The 17037-nt window shown below is 33.5% G+C and overlaps 2 protein-coding genes across 3 annotated transcripts; one reads left to right on the forward strand and one right to left on the reverse strand.

Moving 5' to 3' along the window:
• Nucleotides 1–11689: 11689 nt before the first annotated feature.
• On the forward strand, nucleotides 11690–12664 carry LOC111789420 (ATP synthase subunit delta, chloroplastic). The gene has a single exon (XM_023670188.2). The coding sequence runs from the start codon at nucleotides 11766–11768 to the stop codon at nucleotides 12486–12488; it is 723 nt and encodes a 240-aa protein (XP_023525956.1). The 5' UTR covers nucleotides 11690–11765; the 3' UTR covers nucleotides 12489–12664.
• Nucleotides 12665–14061: 1397 nt separating this feature from the next.
• Nucleotides 14062–16183, reverse strand: LOC111787606 (mitotic-spindle organizing protein 1A). Of its 2 annotated transcripts, XM_023667621.2 has the most exons (3): nucleotides 16027–16170; nucleotides 15733–15762; nucleotides 14062–14491 (listed from the first exon to the last, which is right to left on the reverse strand). In XM_023667621.2, exon 3 carries the CDS (start codon nucleotides 14480–14482, stop codon nucleotides 14249–14251), a length of 234 nt encoding a protein of 77 aa, XP_023523389.1. In that variant the 5' UTR covers nucleotides 14483–14491; nucleotides 15733–15762; nucleotides 16027–16170; the 3' UTR covers nucleotides 14062–14248. The 2 variants fall into 2 exon arrangements, with proteins under 2 accessions (XP_023523389.1, XP_086977256.1); XM_087121130.1 differs by lacking the exon at nucleotides 15733–15762 and having other exon boundaries at nucleotides 16027–16183.
• Nucleotides 16184–17037: the final 854 nt, after the last annotated feature.

A 17037-nucleotide genomic window follows, 5' to 3' on the forward strand; every position in this document is an offset into this window, starting at 1 on the left:
CATTTTTTTTTTTTTTTAAATTTTGGGATATATGAGAAATTACGCCAACCAAGAATATTTGAGTTTTTAAGATACTGTCCTTCCAACGGGAGTTTTGGCTTTAATCCCGATACTGATATTTTACTGACAAATCCAATAAGTTAAAGTGTAGTGTATTGATTTTTCATTTCTTTGGAAAGGGAGTGTGCGGAGTGTTTATTTCAAAGAACAAGTTAATGGAAGCTACGTGGGGTAACATTGGACTTTTTTTTGGCTTAAGAGGTCTTGTATTTCTTTACTGTTTTACCGGACTAAGTGTGGTTGTGCTTTTCCTAGGTTTCGTGGCTATTTTTGGTCTGAGTTTTACCGGACAAAGGGTCATTTTTTACGCCTGTTTATCTTGATTCTTCCTATTTTTAACAGGAATTGCGTTTTTAGACAACTGATTTTTATAGAAAATTTCAGAAGTTCACTGTTGATTTTAAACGTTTTTCAGCAGGAAGATGTGTGCATATGAGTTGTGTGTATTGACCTCCGAATTACATGGATGTTATGCATACTTTTTTAAAATGTTGTAGAACATTTTGTATACACGTTAACTTAAAGATGATTGGCTTATCAGATTTGTTTGGATGCGCATGTTTTTATGATAATTACTTCAGATTATGTTTTAGGACCTTGGAGTAAATTGCGTATTTTATGTCCATGTAAATTAAGCCACCTCTTTGTGACCACACCCATGTATGAATATTTGTTGAAGATTTATATTTTATTTAATAAATCGGCTTTGGTTTTGATTTTGATTTTGAGGGAGTCTTTATTCTACTTGCTCCACCTTAAAATCTTCTTTCACTACGACCAATCTAAGAATTTATTGCTACAACACAAATACAAAACTAAAGAATCTTCATTTAGAGGAGTTCTAAAAAATAATTCTTTACTCTATCATAGAGTAAATCCTCCTTTGGTGAGTGAATCTTCATTTATCTCAACATCCGATTCTTTTAATAAAATATTTGTCAAATAATAAATTTTGAACTTGAATATGTAATTATTATGATATAATATCTTATTAATTTATGTTTAAATATAATAATATATCATAATGCTTTATACTTATGTTAATATTTCATGTATAAAATACCATATGGTGCGAATGTTTAATATATTAAATATTAATTTAAACATTTTTAAATAAATATATTATAAATTTTTTTTTATATCGATTAATATATCAATATTAATTTGAACTTTTCAAATTAAATATGTTTTTATCCTTTTGTATTTAATATATTATATATTTTAAATATTAAGGTAAATGCAATGTGTTACTTCTATTTCAGGTAAAGACAAGACATTCTTGTACGGTTGACAACAACATTGTAAGTTAAAGACCATAACAGATCCGTATAATAGTGATATTTTATTTATTAGACTTTAGGTTAGAATATTGTGTTTTTACTTTTATTGTTTATTTATTTTATTTCGTATTTCGTTATCTTGTTTTAAAGATGTTTTCGAATATGTAAGTTCATGACAGTGTTTTATGACCAAATTTCAAATGTTTAATTCCACATAAGAGCATAAGTTATGATGACGGTAGCGACTTTAAGTTAGTAGAAATCAAGGGTCGTTACAGAAAAAACATGTTTAAATCAATTAAGCGATGCTCCAATGATTGTATTTATTTATTACATACGAGGTATGATATGAATCATATGATATGATATCTTCCACGATAAATTATTTAAGAATTATCTTCCAAATCTTTTATTTTCATAATTATCACCCCACATAAATTTAAATAGTACAGTTCATAATAGTATATATAACTTATTATTCAATTTGATGGCATGTACTAATTATTTTATAATTAAATTTTGTATATTTTTATTAAATCACTTATTTGAGAAAAATTAATAATATTTATGATTAAACAAATGCAAAAACCTAAAATTTAATACATAGTTTATTTATAGTATATTTACTAATGAATTAAAATAAAAATAAAAGTTAAATACATATTATTGTTTTATTAGTAAATTATTCTAATTGTAAGAATTCAAAAAAATAAAATAAAAAATTGCAGCAACCAACGAGTTGGCCCAACAGAAGTTCAATCCAAAACCCACCGGAGGACACGGCCCAACCCACAGACGCCTGCAACCTGCAACCCGAAGACGCGACCCAGAGTCTGCATCTCGACCCGGAACGCCACCTGACACGTGTCGCACATGCGGATGCCGACTCCTTCACCTCGGCGCGGCTTCTTGGCACAAAACTCGGTTATTCGACTCAGTATAGAGATTGTTATATTGTTTTCTATACTTTTTTACCGCTGAATTTGACCTTAATTGAGGTAATTGAGGTCAGTATAGCGTCCTATTCCAAAGTTCAAGTTGATTAAGCTACAAATGCGAGTTATTAACGAAAATAAGTTGGATGTTCGAATAGAAAACAACTCCTGACAATGCTTAGAGCAATTTCGAGGAAACAGAATCCCAACGCATTCAAGTGTAGAGAGAACGCCAGCTAAGTCCAGCCAAGTAAGTGACCTTACTATCGGTATGGTTCTATGTGATGTTGTGTGTTGACATGTGCCCCCTGGTTTTGCACGTGTCGTATATTTGATATGTGTGAATTATTTATGAATCGATATGACTATGATATGATATGCATATGTAATGATATGTGAAAAGTATGATAACTCTTACGGTATGATGTGTTCAATAATATGTTTGAAATAAGATATGAGCAGGATGCGATAAACGTAATGTAAAAATATAACTAAGATATGTTCATGAAACGATATCGTTAGGATATGTATAGAAAACGATATAATTATGATAGATTGATAAAATGATACGGTTAGGATACATTTCTGTAATGGTATGACTAGGATACGTTCCTGTAACGGTATGACTAGGATACGTTCATGAATCGATATGAGTAGGATACGTCCATGAAACGATATGATTAGGATATGTTTGGAAATGATATGGCTAAGGTATGTTTATGAAATGATACGATTATGAGATGTATAAGGACGATAAGACTATGACAAGTTTAGGAAACGATATGTCTAGATGTGACGATAAGGCTATGACAAGTTTAGGAAACGATATAACTAGATTATACGACTTGCACGTGGCATTTATGTTAGGATCGCACAACAACACACTCGATCTAGATGAACAAAAGAATAGGATAGAGAAAATGGGAGGAGAATATTGGCTAAAGGTTTATATTGATGACTTTAGGCAAATAAAAGAGAATACAGAAACTACCTCTTCAAAGTTTTGTGTAAGAGATATATATGGTTTAACATACTATATATAACTTTACCCGATATAACCATCTACTATATATAACTATCTACATTTACCAGATATAGCTTTTTACTATATATTCCTGTTTACTATTACAATTTACTTTATATGTTATGTATAACTGACTAAGCTATAAATAAGCATAAGGCTCCATAACCTAACAATTCTCCCACTAGATTGATCCAGTCAACCAAGAACATTCTCAAACAATCCTGAGCATCTTCACTGCACTATACCAATTGAGGCTTTGCACAACCTCAATATTCCAACATCAACACATTTTGTCAACATGTTTGTTGGATTTTTTGCACCCTCTATCTTCTCCAAACACATCACCATCTTCCACTAACTTGCGAGTGAAATGATATCGCCTTCTGTGTTTTGTCTTTAAATGATAGACCGGGTTCTTCACCAACTGTATGGCACCTTGACTATCTTTATAAAGATTCTTTTCGTGTTGCTTCTTACCCAATTCTTCCAAATAGTCAGTCATCCACATTGTCTTCTTTTCAGCTTCACTTATTGTCACGTACTTAGCCTCAATACAATGCATTTTTGAAGCCTAGACACCCATCATCCATGGCTTACTCCCACTTGGTTGCGTCCTCCAACTATAGGGCCTCATCAAAGGGCTCTGGTTCCCTTTCATCAGCAACAGATAGTGTAATGAAGGTACATACATATCAGGTACTCTGATAGTACGGGATGATCTTCTCAACACCGGTTCAGGTGTCACTTGCTCTACCGCTGGTTCCTCTGCAACAGTCTCAGGAGTTTCTTGAGTATTTGCTACAACATCACTAGGTGATTTTTTTTCGCAACTAAACCTCAACTCCCACTTGCTTCGTTGTCTTGGAACCTTGCTCGACATCTGGTTCCTCAGAGTAGTCTTAGGAGTTTCATGAGTATCTACTACAACATTACTAGGTGAGTTTCCCTGCAACTCAAGTTCAACTCCCACTTGCTTCGTGGTCTTGGAACCTTGCTCCACATCTGGTAACTCAACAGTAGTCTTAGGAGTTTCATGAGTATTTGCTACATCACTAGGTGAGTTTCCCTGCAACTCAAGCTCAACTCCCACTTGCTTCATGGTCTTGGAACTTTGCTCCACATTTTGTTCCCCAGCAGTAGTTTTAGGAGTTTCATGAGTATCTGCTACAACATTACTGGGTGAGTTTCTCTGCAACTCAAGCTCAACTCCCACTTGCTTCGTGGTCTTGGAACCTTGCACCACATCTGGTTCCTCAGCAGTAGTCTCAGGAGTTTCATGAGTATCTGCTATAACATCACTAGGGGAATTTCCCTACAACTCAAGCTCAACTCCCACTTGCTTCGTGGTCTTGGAACCTTGCTCCACATCTGGTTCCTCAACAGTAGTTTCAGGAGTTTCATGAGTATCTGCTACAACATGACTACGAAAATTTCTCTACAACTCAAGCTCAACTCCCACTTGCGTCGTGGTCTTGGAACCTTGCTCCACGTCTGTATGGATCATTTCCAACCACACTTTCTTCAATTCTCAGGCAGTCCTTGTGAAGCTAACTCGTTTATGCTTGCTCATAACGTAGTTCTCACAATGACTCACATCAACAGATTTCAGACCTTCTAAAACTTCTTTCGCGGCCAACATCTTCATTCCTTTCACGCTCATATGTTAAGTCTATTGTGCCGTAGTCTTGAATTTGAAGCATTCTTAGCAACAACAGCCATGTTCATACACCCTGTAGCAGCTAATAAAGTTCCAGATTTTATGCCACATTCTACCACCATAGCACCCTTCATAATCTTCCACGAACTCTTCCCTAACTCTGTTGCATAACTTGTGCTGTCCAACTGACCAATAGTGATCGGGTTCTTCTTGAGACCAGAAATATATCTAACATCCTTTAATGTCCATTAATTTTCTGCTGGAGTTTTTATGCAAACATCCCATTTTTCTTTATTCTCCAAATCTTTGTTGTCGGCAAGATACACCTTCTCGAAATTTTCAGACTTGAAATTTCAGAACAACTCTTTATTTGGAGACGAATGAAAAGATGCACCTGAATCCAAAATCCAGGATTCAATCGAACTTTCCACGCTAAGGATTAGAACATCCCAATGTCTTCCACTGAATTTATAGAATCATCATCTCCAGATTTGTGATTCTGCTTTCTCTTTGGTCTTGTACAATCTATCCGAACGTGACATTTTTCTCCAGTATTCCAACACGTTACGTCTGGTCTATTTGAAGATTTTTCTCGGTTCTTTGATTTTGATCGCCCTTTGTTTAGGCTCTCTGGTTTACTTCTTCCCCGTTGGTCAACATTGAGAGCGCTACTAGATGAATTTCCAATTTCTCGTTTGCGAATACTTTCGCTGAGTTACATCCCGAATTTCATCAAACTTCAGTGATATGAACCAAAAGACATCAATCATACAATATACTTCAATGAAGATGTGAAGAAAAGGTTGTCAAAATTATCAAAAGATGTTTCAATTCATGCCACATTGAAGAAGAATGAAGTTTGATTGTTATAAATTTTGGTTGGGTTACAATTTAGAGTAATTTAGAGTTATTGTATTTTAAGACATTTTATTTACTTTAGGTTACATTTACATAATGGCTAATTATGGCCATTAAGTATGAATGTTACCTTTTGGAATGCCTTTAATAGTTTCATTTTGAGGCTATATAAAACCATGTATGTTGTATTTGTAAGGTAGACATGAAAATATAGTAAAAGAAGCATTTGTGCTTTCTTTAGCCAATGGCTAAGTTTCTTTGCAATTCTATGTAGTTTAGATTGCATGTAGAATCATTGAAGCTCGACATGATCAATCTTGCTTGTGGAGTGATTCGAATTTCAAACAAGTGTTTGAGATATTTGATCAACAAGAGTCATTCAAGCTAGACATGATCGATCTTGCTTGTGGAGTGATTCGAATCTCAATCAAGTGTTCTTGCCTTGAGATATTCGATCAACAAGGTAATCCGAATCTTATTCCCCTTGTAGTTGATTCCTTATCTTATCATTCAGTTTATCAGATCCTCAAGAATTGTTGATTGCAGCAACAACAGTATCCCACGACTCGGGTAAATATGACATCAAAATCAATGATTTAATTTCATCCTCGAAATTAATTTCCACCGAACTCAGTTGAATTACGATCATATTGTATTCATTTATATGATCAACAACAGATCCACCTTCAAACATTTGTAGATTGAACAATCTTCACATCAAATACACCTTGTTCATAGCCGACGGTTTTTCGTACATATTCGACAACACCTTCAACAGATCTGAAGTTGTCTTCTCCTTGATGATATTGAACGCCACGTTTCTAGATAGTGTCAACCGGATCAACCCTAAGGCTTGTCGATCCTTGAGCTTCCACTGTTCCATGGTCATGGTATCCGGCTTCACCCCCAACAGGGGGTTCGTAAAGATCTTTCTGGTAAAAATAATCTTCAATCTACATCTTTCAGAAACCGAAATCAAATTCATCGAACTTCTCAATTCCAATCTCTGAACTTTCCATCTTCACAAATTGTGGTGACTTCCGCCTAGCTCTGATACCAATTATTAGGATCGCACAACAACGCACACACCCGATCTAGATGAACAAAAAAATAGGATAGAGAAAATGCAAGGAGAATATTGACTAAAAGTTTATACTGATGACTTCAGGCATGTATAGTAAGAGAGAATACGGAGAATACAGAAAGTACATCTTCAAAGCTCTGCGGGGATATATATATGGTTTAGCTAACTATACATAGCTTTACCAATATAATCATCTACTATATATAACTCTATCATATATATATATATATATAGCTTTAACAGATATAGCTTTTTACTATACATAGCTATTTACTATTTATGACAATTTACTCATATGTAATTTATCAAATATAGCTTTATCACGTATAAGGGTTGACTAAGGTATAAATAAGCAGCATGCTCCATAACCTAACAATTTATGCTTATATAATATGATGATCTTATATAATGATATAATGATGATGACGATATGATGATGTTATATGATGATGTTATGATGATGTTATATAATGATATAATGATGACGATATGATAATGTTATATGATGATATTATATAATGATATAATGATGATGTTATATGATGATATAATGATGATGATATGATGATGTTATATGATGTAATGAAGATGATGATATGATGATGATAATGATATGATGATATGATGCGACGATAACATGATGATGTTACATGATGTGATGACAATGATTGATACGAATCCAACAAATGATAATTTGCATGTACTTGGAAGAGTAATTACAAGAAGCAATACAAATAATATTTAAGTAAAAGAATGGAAGGACAATAAATATCACTTACATTGGAAAGTGATTAGAATACTTTTTGTTTTTTTTTTTTGTAGTTGAACTACCAATTAAGACTATTTATGTTTTACTTTCCTCAATTTGTATTTAATAACTTTTATTTGTAGTATGTAGTTGACAGTTGAACCACGTTATGTTTGAATTTTTGTATTTAATAGCTTTTATATGTAGTTTATAGTCATTGTGTTTGAATTATCTTTTTGGCCTACTTAAAAGGCACTAAATATTCAAGTTTGAAATCATTGTTGAAAAAAAAAAAAAAAAACATTTGTGTTTTCTTCAAACCTTTTTGGTGTTATTGAACCTTGCTTTAGGTTTGATGTTTAAATCGATTTATTGGATTAGTTTTGATCAATCTAATTCTGGAATAAGTTGTCTTGGAATCTAAGAGTGGCCATCATAGATTCCAAGTTCGATCTAAAAGTTATTCATCTTCTAACCCGCCCTTGGTTGGAATCAATTCGTTAAGTTATTTTATTTTATTTTATTTTTTTTATTTTTTTTTTTTTTGTAAAAGTTTGCAAGTATACTAGAAGGACCTCTAGCTTTGCAAAAATTTAGCAGTACTTATCAATAATGATATGATGATATGATGACGTAATGATGATGAAGATATGATGATATGAGGATAATGATGCATCATAACATGATGATATAAGATGCATGATGATGATATGGCTTAATATGGTGATATTCCATAATTAAGATAATATGCATGAACTAAATTTCATGATGCATTATGATGACGTGTTCTCTAAGATACAACCCTAAATGACTTTAATGATGATGAATGTATGAAGACCAATACATGCATGTTACCTAGAGTAATATGTGAATGAGGTATAAAGTTGTGTCATAAGAATGATTTAAGATGAAAACTATAGGAACCTCATGCATATTGTGTGTTCATTTACATCAGATAACTTCTTCATTTATGATAATGAGTACGGACTTGTACACTATAATAATGATGATGATCATCATCATGTCTTGCATTATATTCGAGGGTTTACTGTTCTTCCAATGTCCGATTACGAACAACTAACTCGACTTTGATGGGCCCAGGGGTGTGAATCACCTGGTGAACTCACTCTCGCACGTGTGGATCGTGTGTAGGGAAGTGCTACACATCCAATTTCGTATGGACTAGAGACTAACTCTATGATGGTTTTAAATGATAGGACCCTAATCATGAGTTACATGTGTCTGCATTCCCTAGTCTCAATAGTGGAGTCACTTCCTAAGTATTTTTTAAAATACTCAAGTCGTGTGCTATTTCTATTTTCAGGTAAAGGTAAGTCACCATTGTACGGCTGACGACAACATCACAAGTAAAAACCATGACACATGCATAAGATAATTGTATTTAAATTCTTAGACCATAGGGTAGTATAGGACGTTTTTCAATTTGAATATTTACTTTGTTTTATTTAATATGCCGTTAGGTTGTTTTTAAGACTTTTTGAAACCTGTAAGTCCTTGGCATTGTTTTACGATGATGTTTTAAACGTTTATTTCCCGCATAAGAGATGATGTTATGAAGATGGTAACGACTTTAGGTTAGAAGAAATCTAAGTTCATTAGAATAATAGTATAAGATTTATAAGTATATCGCATTTAATATAATTTACTCCACCATATACAACATTTAATTTTTTGAATATAAATTGGACTAAATATTTAAGATTAAATGTTTATATAATTTTATTAAAATTATTTAATTTATAACTCTCTCTAAATTTAAATATATATACGTACATATGTACATACATCTAAGATTTTTTTTGGTACCTCCTATAATTGGCAAAAGGTAATCATAGTCATTTTAAAAAGGGAATAAATCAATAAATTATCTATTTTTCACAACGAGGCTTGGCCTTTTTTTTCCCCTCAAATCTTTATTCCTTTTCATCTATTTTTTCCTAAATCTTTCATTAATAAAAGTGTCGTGTCTTGAATTCTCGGTGTATATAAATGTGTCGATCTCGATTATCAATCTTAATTTTCAAAGTAACACAAAGCAACAACATGGAGTTTAAAGCTCGTCTTTGCCTCTTCCTCTTGATCTCGTTTGCACTCGTCAGCTCTGCTCGAACCATATCTCATTCAGGTACGCTACCCATTCAAATAGTCCTAGATTCATCTAGTTCATGCACTTTGAATACATATAAAAAAAAAATTGAAGTTATCAGTTTTGTATAAACTAAATAAAAAAAAAAAAAAGTGAATCAAACATATGTTTCTAATTATTGACGTTTTAGGAAAACAAACAACCAAGGAGGTGATGAGGGACTATGATGATCCAAGTCATGTCCGTGGTTGGAGCCCACTGTATCCGCCCGAACCACCTCATTTTAAAGCTTTTGCGGTTTACGATGACCACATCAACATCAAACCTTAAGCAAATTTGTTTGGGAAAGGACAAGCTGTTTTATTTTCTGTTACAACGAAGCTTAAATAAAAAACTTATATTATTGATGCAAATAATTCCGTTCCTATAGAGAACGGAATAATATGTTATCATATTGATGTAACGAAGATTGAAATTAGTATGGTAATGTACAAAAATATCCATTAATATGGAATAATATGTTATTATATTGTGTTCATTTCACATTATGATGTCATTACTATTTTACATTATGGTGAAATTTATGTCATTAATTTTAATTATTTTAGTTGCAATTTAACGTTATTTAATGTATAAAAAATTCAAGGTCATTAGTATAATCTTGATCCGTGTGGATTGACATATAAGATCAAATGCATTATCGTCTTGACACTATTGATATGACTCACTTAATTCAAATCGTTTGTAAGACTCGAACTTTAACGAGAATTACATACTTAAAATTTTTATTGAGGAGCTTAGATGAAGTAAAAGAGAAATTTTAAAACTTCAAAATTTTATTGAAGGTGCTTCGATCTAGCTATAAGGAGGCGTCTTCCGACCATGGTCTCTTCATGAAACTTGCTCTTAAGTCTAAACTCATGAATTCTCCACAAAAAAAAAAAAAAAAAAAAAAAAAAAAAAAAAAAAAAGTCAAGAATCAAGGAAGAACGAGAGCTCTAGATCGGGAGATTCATGAGAAAATTAAGTTCTAAAATTTAAGTATGTTGCTCTAAGGAGGATTTCAGACATCTTTATTTAAGGAACTCTTAGTCGAATTGGACCGAAAGATGGAGTTTCTGTGGAAGTTAAGAACGATGAGCTCTTAACTTTGGACCGAATATGCATGCATTTATTTCTTTCTAACCGTTAATGAAATGAGATGAAAATAATTTTGTTGAAAAGTTGAATTAAAACTCTATGCTCGGGTGAATAAACCAAGTTGATTTGTATTACTTACGGATACAAAAATTAGAAGAAAAAAAATCGCAATAAAAATGAGCGGAGAATCAGTGCAAGTGACATGTGAAACTGCACATGGGACCCCTCTTGCACGTGTGTAGACACGTGACAACTCATGAGGTCAATGTTTTTGCCTATTTAGCTTCCTGTTCGAATTTTTCCACCCCAGATACTAACCTTAATTTCAATTAACTAGTAAATTTTGAGAGAACTCGAGGCTTCCAACAAATAGAAAAGCTAACTCGAGAAGCCACGCGTCATTCAAGTAATACTTTCTTCAAATAATACTTGTTCGGATCGGTAAGACGGGCTAGCATGCAAACCTATTTTTTCTCTAAAACTAAATAAATAATTTATTTTGGTAAAATTAAATATATAATGTATGTGATCATGAAATATTTATATAAACAAACAAAATTGATTTTTTTTTTTTAAAAAAAAAAAGAAAAGTAAGCAAAATGAATGGTTTCGTGAAAGAAGCAATATATAAATATGGCGCATCCCAAACCTCCACGTGTCCAGTTTTATCTAGTTCAACCAAAGCCCTCTCAGCACCTCAGATATTAGGATAAGCCATGAATCCTCAACCATGGATCCCTTATTTCCTTCTAATCTGAGCCGTCCATCTCCACCACATAATCCATAGCCTTTTCTTTAGCCTTCAATTTACCACAACAACACACTCGCAAACTCAAATTCCTCATCTGAGAAACCTCGCCGGAGCCATCACAATGGCCGCCCTTCACCAAACTGCCGCTTCTCTCCAGGCCAAGCTCCTTCCAACCATTCGAATCTCCCGAACCACACCTGCAAACCTCTCCTTCTCCGCTACTTTTCCTTCTCGCCGACTCCGCCTCGGCCACCTCCGCTCTCAAGCCGCCACTAAAATGTCCACCAGCGCCGCCGGGAGCTACGCCGCCGCGCTCGCGGAAGTCGCCGCCTCAAACGACACGCTCGAGGTCACAAGCGCGGATGTGGAGAAAATCGAGAGCGTGTTCGCGGATCCGCAGCTGTTCGATTTCTTCGCGAATCCGACGATTAAGGTCGAGAAGAAACTGGAGGTGGTTGATGAGATCGCTTCGTCGTTGTCTCTACAGCCGCATACGGAAAATTTCTTGAAGATCCTGGTGGACGCGAAGAGGATCGACATCGTGAAGGAGATCGTGACGGAGTTCGAAACAGTGTACAACAAATTGACGAACACGGAACTTGCGGTGGTGAGTTCGGTTGTGGAATTGGAGGAGCAGCATTTGACGCAGATCGCGAAGCAGGTGCAGAAATTGAGCGGAGCGAAGAATGTGAGGATCAAGACTCAGATTGATCCAAGTCTTGTGGCTGGATTCACTGTGAGGTTTGGAAATTCTGGATCGAAACTCATTGATTTGAGCGTTAAGAAGCAGCTTGAGGAAATCGCTACTCAGCTTGATCTCGGCAACATTCAACTGACGGTATAAAATTTACAATGCTTTTTCTGAATTTTTGTTGAGTGGTGATTGTTACTCTATATGTGATGTAATTTATTCGAATTGGTTCGAAATCTTAATTCGGAACTTGTGTATCTATTTCTTGGAAATAATCCTAGTTGTATTGAAATAAAATATTGTATAACTCGTAATTAATATTTTAAATAGTCTGGTTGCCCGTCGCTACAATTAATACTAGAATCAATGTTAAAGGTTCGGTAAACTTGATACTTGATAGCTCTAGTATTCTCTTGCATCATGGTAATGTTACAATCCTTTGAGGTCAGTCAACATAAAATCATTCAAGTAAAGTATGCTTGAGTTTGAAGTTTTCATGATTAAGTTACTCAAAAGGAAAATATATTTTATTGGTATATGGAGTAGCTTTCAATTCTTTCATGTATTTTTTAGCTATCTTATATTCATAATCACTCACCTTCGATTTCGATTTATTCATATAGTCCTTTTTTACTCAAATATCACAAGCATGAACGAGGTAAATGATAAGATGAAATCAAGCTTTTTCAAAATACTTGCTCAAGTGTGAGACTAGGTATTTGTGGAATTTCATCAGATGATGCTTCGATTTGGAACTAGACCAAATGTAATTTTGGCCGTAATCCTATTTATTATTATTATTATTATTATTATTATTTTTTAATAAATTATTAAAAATTCAACAAATTTATTGAAAATTAAATAATTACCATTCTCTTTTTTGGCGTTTCATATTTATTGTATTTAATATATGAAATATCAAAATAAAAATATGCATTTAAAATTTAAACTATATTCAAATATATTCAAATTGATTAAATTAGTTGAATCAAATTAAGTGTGAAAGATGTCACCCAATATTTCCAAATGATTGTTTGTTTATCTCCTTCTTGTACAAATAAGTGTTTGGAGGCTATATAAAGTATACTATAAGCTTACCAAATAAGTGCTTGGATCTAACCAATGATGCACCCAAGATTAGCCGAACCCAACCCCAGTTGGTCTCGACCACAAATAGAGGGGAGGAGCGACAGACAGTTCAAACCCAAATCTCTCACTGTTCATCCAGTCTTGCAACATTGAATGTCCTAGTATACATTTTAAATTTTATATATTTCAGAATGTAATATATTTGCATAGTATACATATTTTCAAGAATTTTCCATAGAATAAAGAGGTGTATAAATAATCTACTGCATAATGTATATTTATTATTCGGTAATTGAACACATACACCTGTACAACTTATGTACTTCATATATATATATAGCATTATATGTAATAAAACTACTCATTTTTTAAATGAAACTGGAATAAGAAGAACATAATAAACAACACAACACCACTACAAAACAGTATGATAATTAACCTACAATTACAAAAAAAACAAACTGAATAAGAAAAAAAAGAAGTTTAGTCATCAGAACGGTGTAAAACTATATAATAATTAAACATCGACTATATGCTAGTTGACATCATTTCTGCAGATTTTTCAAACAAATTTGACTATTATAGAATTTTTTTTTTTTTTTAAAAAAAAGATTACATGTTTTATATACAATCAACATTTCAACATCCCATTCTCATTTTGATTTTGAAGCATCAGCAATTTTGTAGAGACTAAATCGATGTTCGTTTGACACTGCCAGCTAATATGCAAAGAAACTAAACAGAGTAAAGGCAAAGTACAGGAGTGAATAAGTACTGTTTTGAAAGGATACGTGAACTTTGAAACCAGCAGAAGAATAAACTTGTTACGTTGGTCGGGTAAGTGATGGCGAGTTCTTGGAGATGATGGCCTCCGATGAAGGTGGCTCTTGACGTAGTTCCTTGACAACAGCAGCTAGAGCCTCCGGGTTCACTCCCATGTCACAAAGAGCAATAAGGACGGAGAGGGTGTGGCGATCAATCCCAGTATTGAGTATGTTGGAAATATGAAAGGCAAGATCTAGCGATTCCCGAGCGGTTCGTGCAGCCTCTGGATCCATGGAGAAGACCTGAAAAAAAGGAGAAAATTATATATTCACATGGTTTTTCTTTGGTTCAAAACATTTAATGTAACCACAGTCAGTTTATCACTGTGGTCTTCAAAGACAAAGCGACGCATTAAGGTAGAAATTAGTGTGATTTCTAATTTTCTTAGCCACTGCAGTAAAAGGCAAAAGGCTCCTCTGAGCCTCTGGCCAAAACAAAGTGCAACTTTTATTCAAGTTGTTAATCAAAAACACAAGGACATGAAAAAAGTAAATCAATAACAACTTTGAACATAATGTCTTAGAAAGCTAGTAGACATCAGAGTTTGTCCGACTTATTTAATGTCATATTTGATACTTTCATCTAATCATAGAACACATCTAATCTCACATCCAGTCATGGGAAAAAACAAATCAGTAAAAAAGAGATATCAAAATTCTAGATAATATAAACACAACAAGGTTTCCTCTCCATCTATCACAATTACCATTTCTATGAGTCCATTTCCGTTTACATTTACTTATTCTCAGTTCATTTGCAGCATCAAGCCCATTCCTACATACACATATTTTCTTCTAATCTAACATATCAACGCAAAAAATAGAAATGGCACCAAGGACCCAAAAATTGACAATGTACCACTCTAATTACATTTATTTATAAAAATCGAGTTCTATCAGATATTCTCGAGTCTCATGTGTCTACCATTTCACTAACAAGGTGTCTGGAAAGTAAATTATATTCTACAAATATAATATGTAGTTATTTTGAAGTAGGGAATATATGACAAAGGTGTAGTTTAACTGCTGATTTACATTTGGGCATTTTACCAACATTTTTTATTGTATCATTTTGTTTGATTCATACGAGTTAGAGAATAATAGAGTTGGTTTAGTGGTCAATAAGGGATGTTGTAGATCCTAAAGGAATAAGAGAAAATGGATTCAAGCCATAGTAGCCACCAACCAAAGATTTAATATTCTCCGAGTTTTTCTTGCATAAACGGGCTCAGACACTAATAAGAAAGTACGATCTTGTTTTGGAAACTACTAAATTCATTCCTTCCCTCATACTTTATCCCCAGCTTATTTGATTCCAATGTACCTTGCCCTTGTATTTCTAACAATTCATAAGTTTTTATCCCTATAGTCCGATCTTTACCTTTTTTTCAAACGTTTAGGATATCAGTGACAACATAATGAGATAACATTTACACGAATTAGCAAGCAGCATTCCTAATTTGTTATCCTCTTTCGTCGCTCACCTTTAGGCACACGCAGAAGCTGAATGAAAGCTGGAACAAAGTTCGCCTCAGAATACTCCATCCAAAAACAAATTATGTATCTCAATGAAACAAAAATATAAACGAAAACAATATCTTCCCAATTACAAGTTATCCACAGAGAAAATTGGAAGATTGCAGAGATCAACACCAAGTGGGACAATACAACGCCTATCGGTACTTCAATTATGAAAAACGTGAACATATATTACCAGCAGTCAAATCAGAAGACAAAGAAATTGAAATGAAAGAAAGAAAAAGAAATGATAAGAGTACCGAAAGAGAAGGGGCGAGAAAACCCTAGATTTGGTGCTGCTGAGAGGAGATGGTAAACACAACTTTGCTGCCTCCTCTGTAGAGTTGGAATGGGAAGGAAATTGATAATCAGTGCCGAAAGAGAGGAGCGACGACAATTAACCCAAATAAATAAAAGTTTTATTATTTGATTGTTTTCTTCTAAGAACTTTAAAATATATAAATTAATATTTTACGGAATAATTTTTTTTTTTATTATTAAAAACAAAAAAAAAAAAAATATGAATAAATTACTCGGACAACATGAACCAACCCAACTTTAAAAATTTAGGATTTTGTTCATTATTTAATAAGAGTGGTTTGGGTTGAAAAAATTTACAACGCTGAACCATGGTAGTTTTAAAGGATAGGTTTCATCTATGTGTGTGTTTAATACTCAACCATACCTTACACTAAACGAGGTTTCATCATTTATGTGTGTGTTTCATCATCTATTTGGTTCATTATTTCATACTCAACCCATGTGCTACCGTTATAATTCAGGTAAAAGTAAAGTGTTCCTGCATGGATGATAGTGAATACTAAAATGATCATGAAAGTTAAAAGATAGGATAACAATATGCATTGTTTTCCACCATTCCAACCCTCCCAACTCTGATTTTGGTCCTAATTAAGGTAATTAAAGTCGGTATGATACCCTATTTCACAAAGTTCAAGTTAAATTATATTAGAATAGTGAAATACTAATGAAACAAAATGGACAACATAATAGAAAACAACTTTCGGCAACATTTGGAACAATTTCGAGGAACGAAAGATTTGCGTACTAGAATTTAGGAAAATGCCAGCTAAGACCAACCAAGTAAGTAGCATTACTATAGAATATGTTGGACAATTGCTTGATGTTTGACAACACATGCCTAGTGGCCCCTACAGGTGTCATTTATGTTTTATACGTATGATGCTTGATAATGACTTATGATGTATGACTTATGATGACGTGAATGAGTTCTATGATGATACCTTATGATG

Source organism: Cucurbita pepo, chromosome 2, assembly GCF_057944985.1.
Source record: "Cucurbita pepo subsp. pepo isolate OVF chromosome 2, ASM5794498v1, whole genome shotgun sequence".
In the NCBI taxonomy this organism is placed as follows: Eukaryota; Viridiplantae; Streptophyta; class Magnoliopsida; order Cucurbitales; family Cucurbitaceae; genus Cucurbita; species Cucurbita pepo.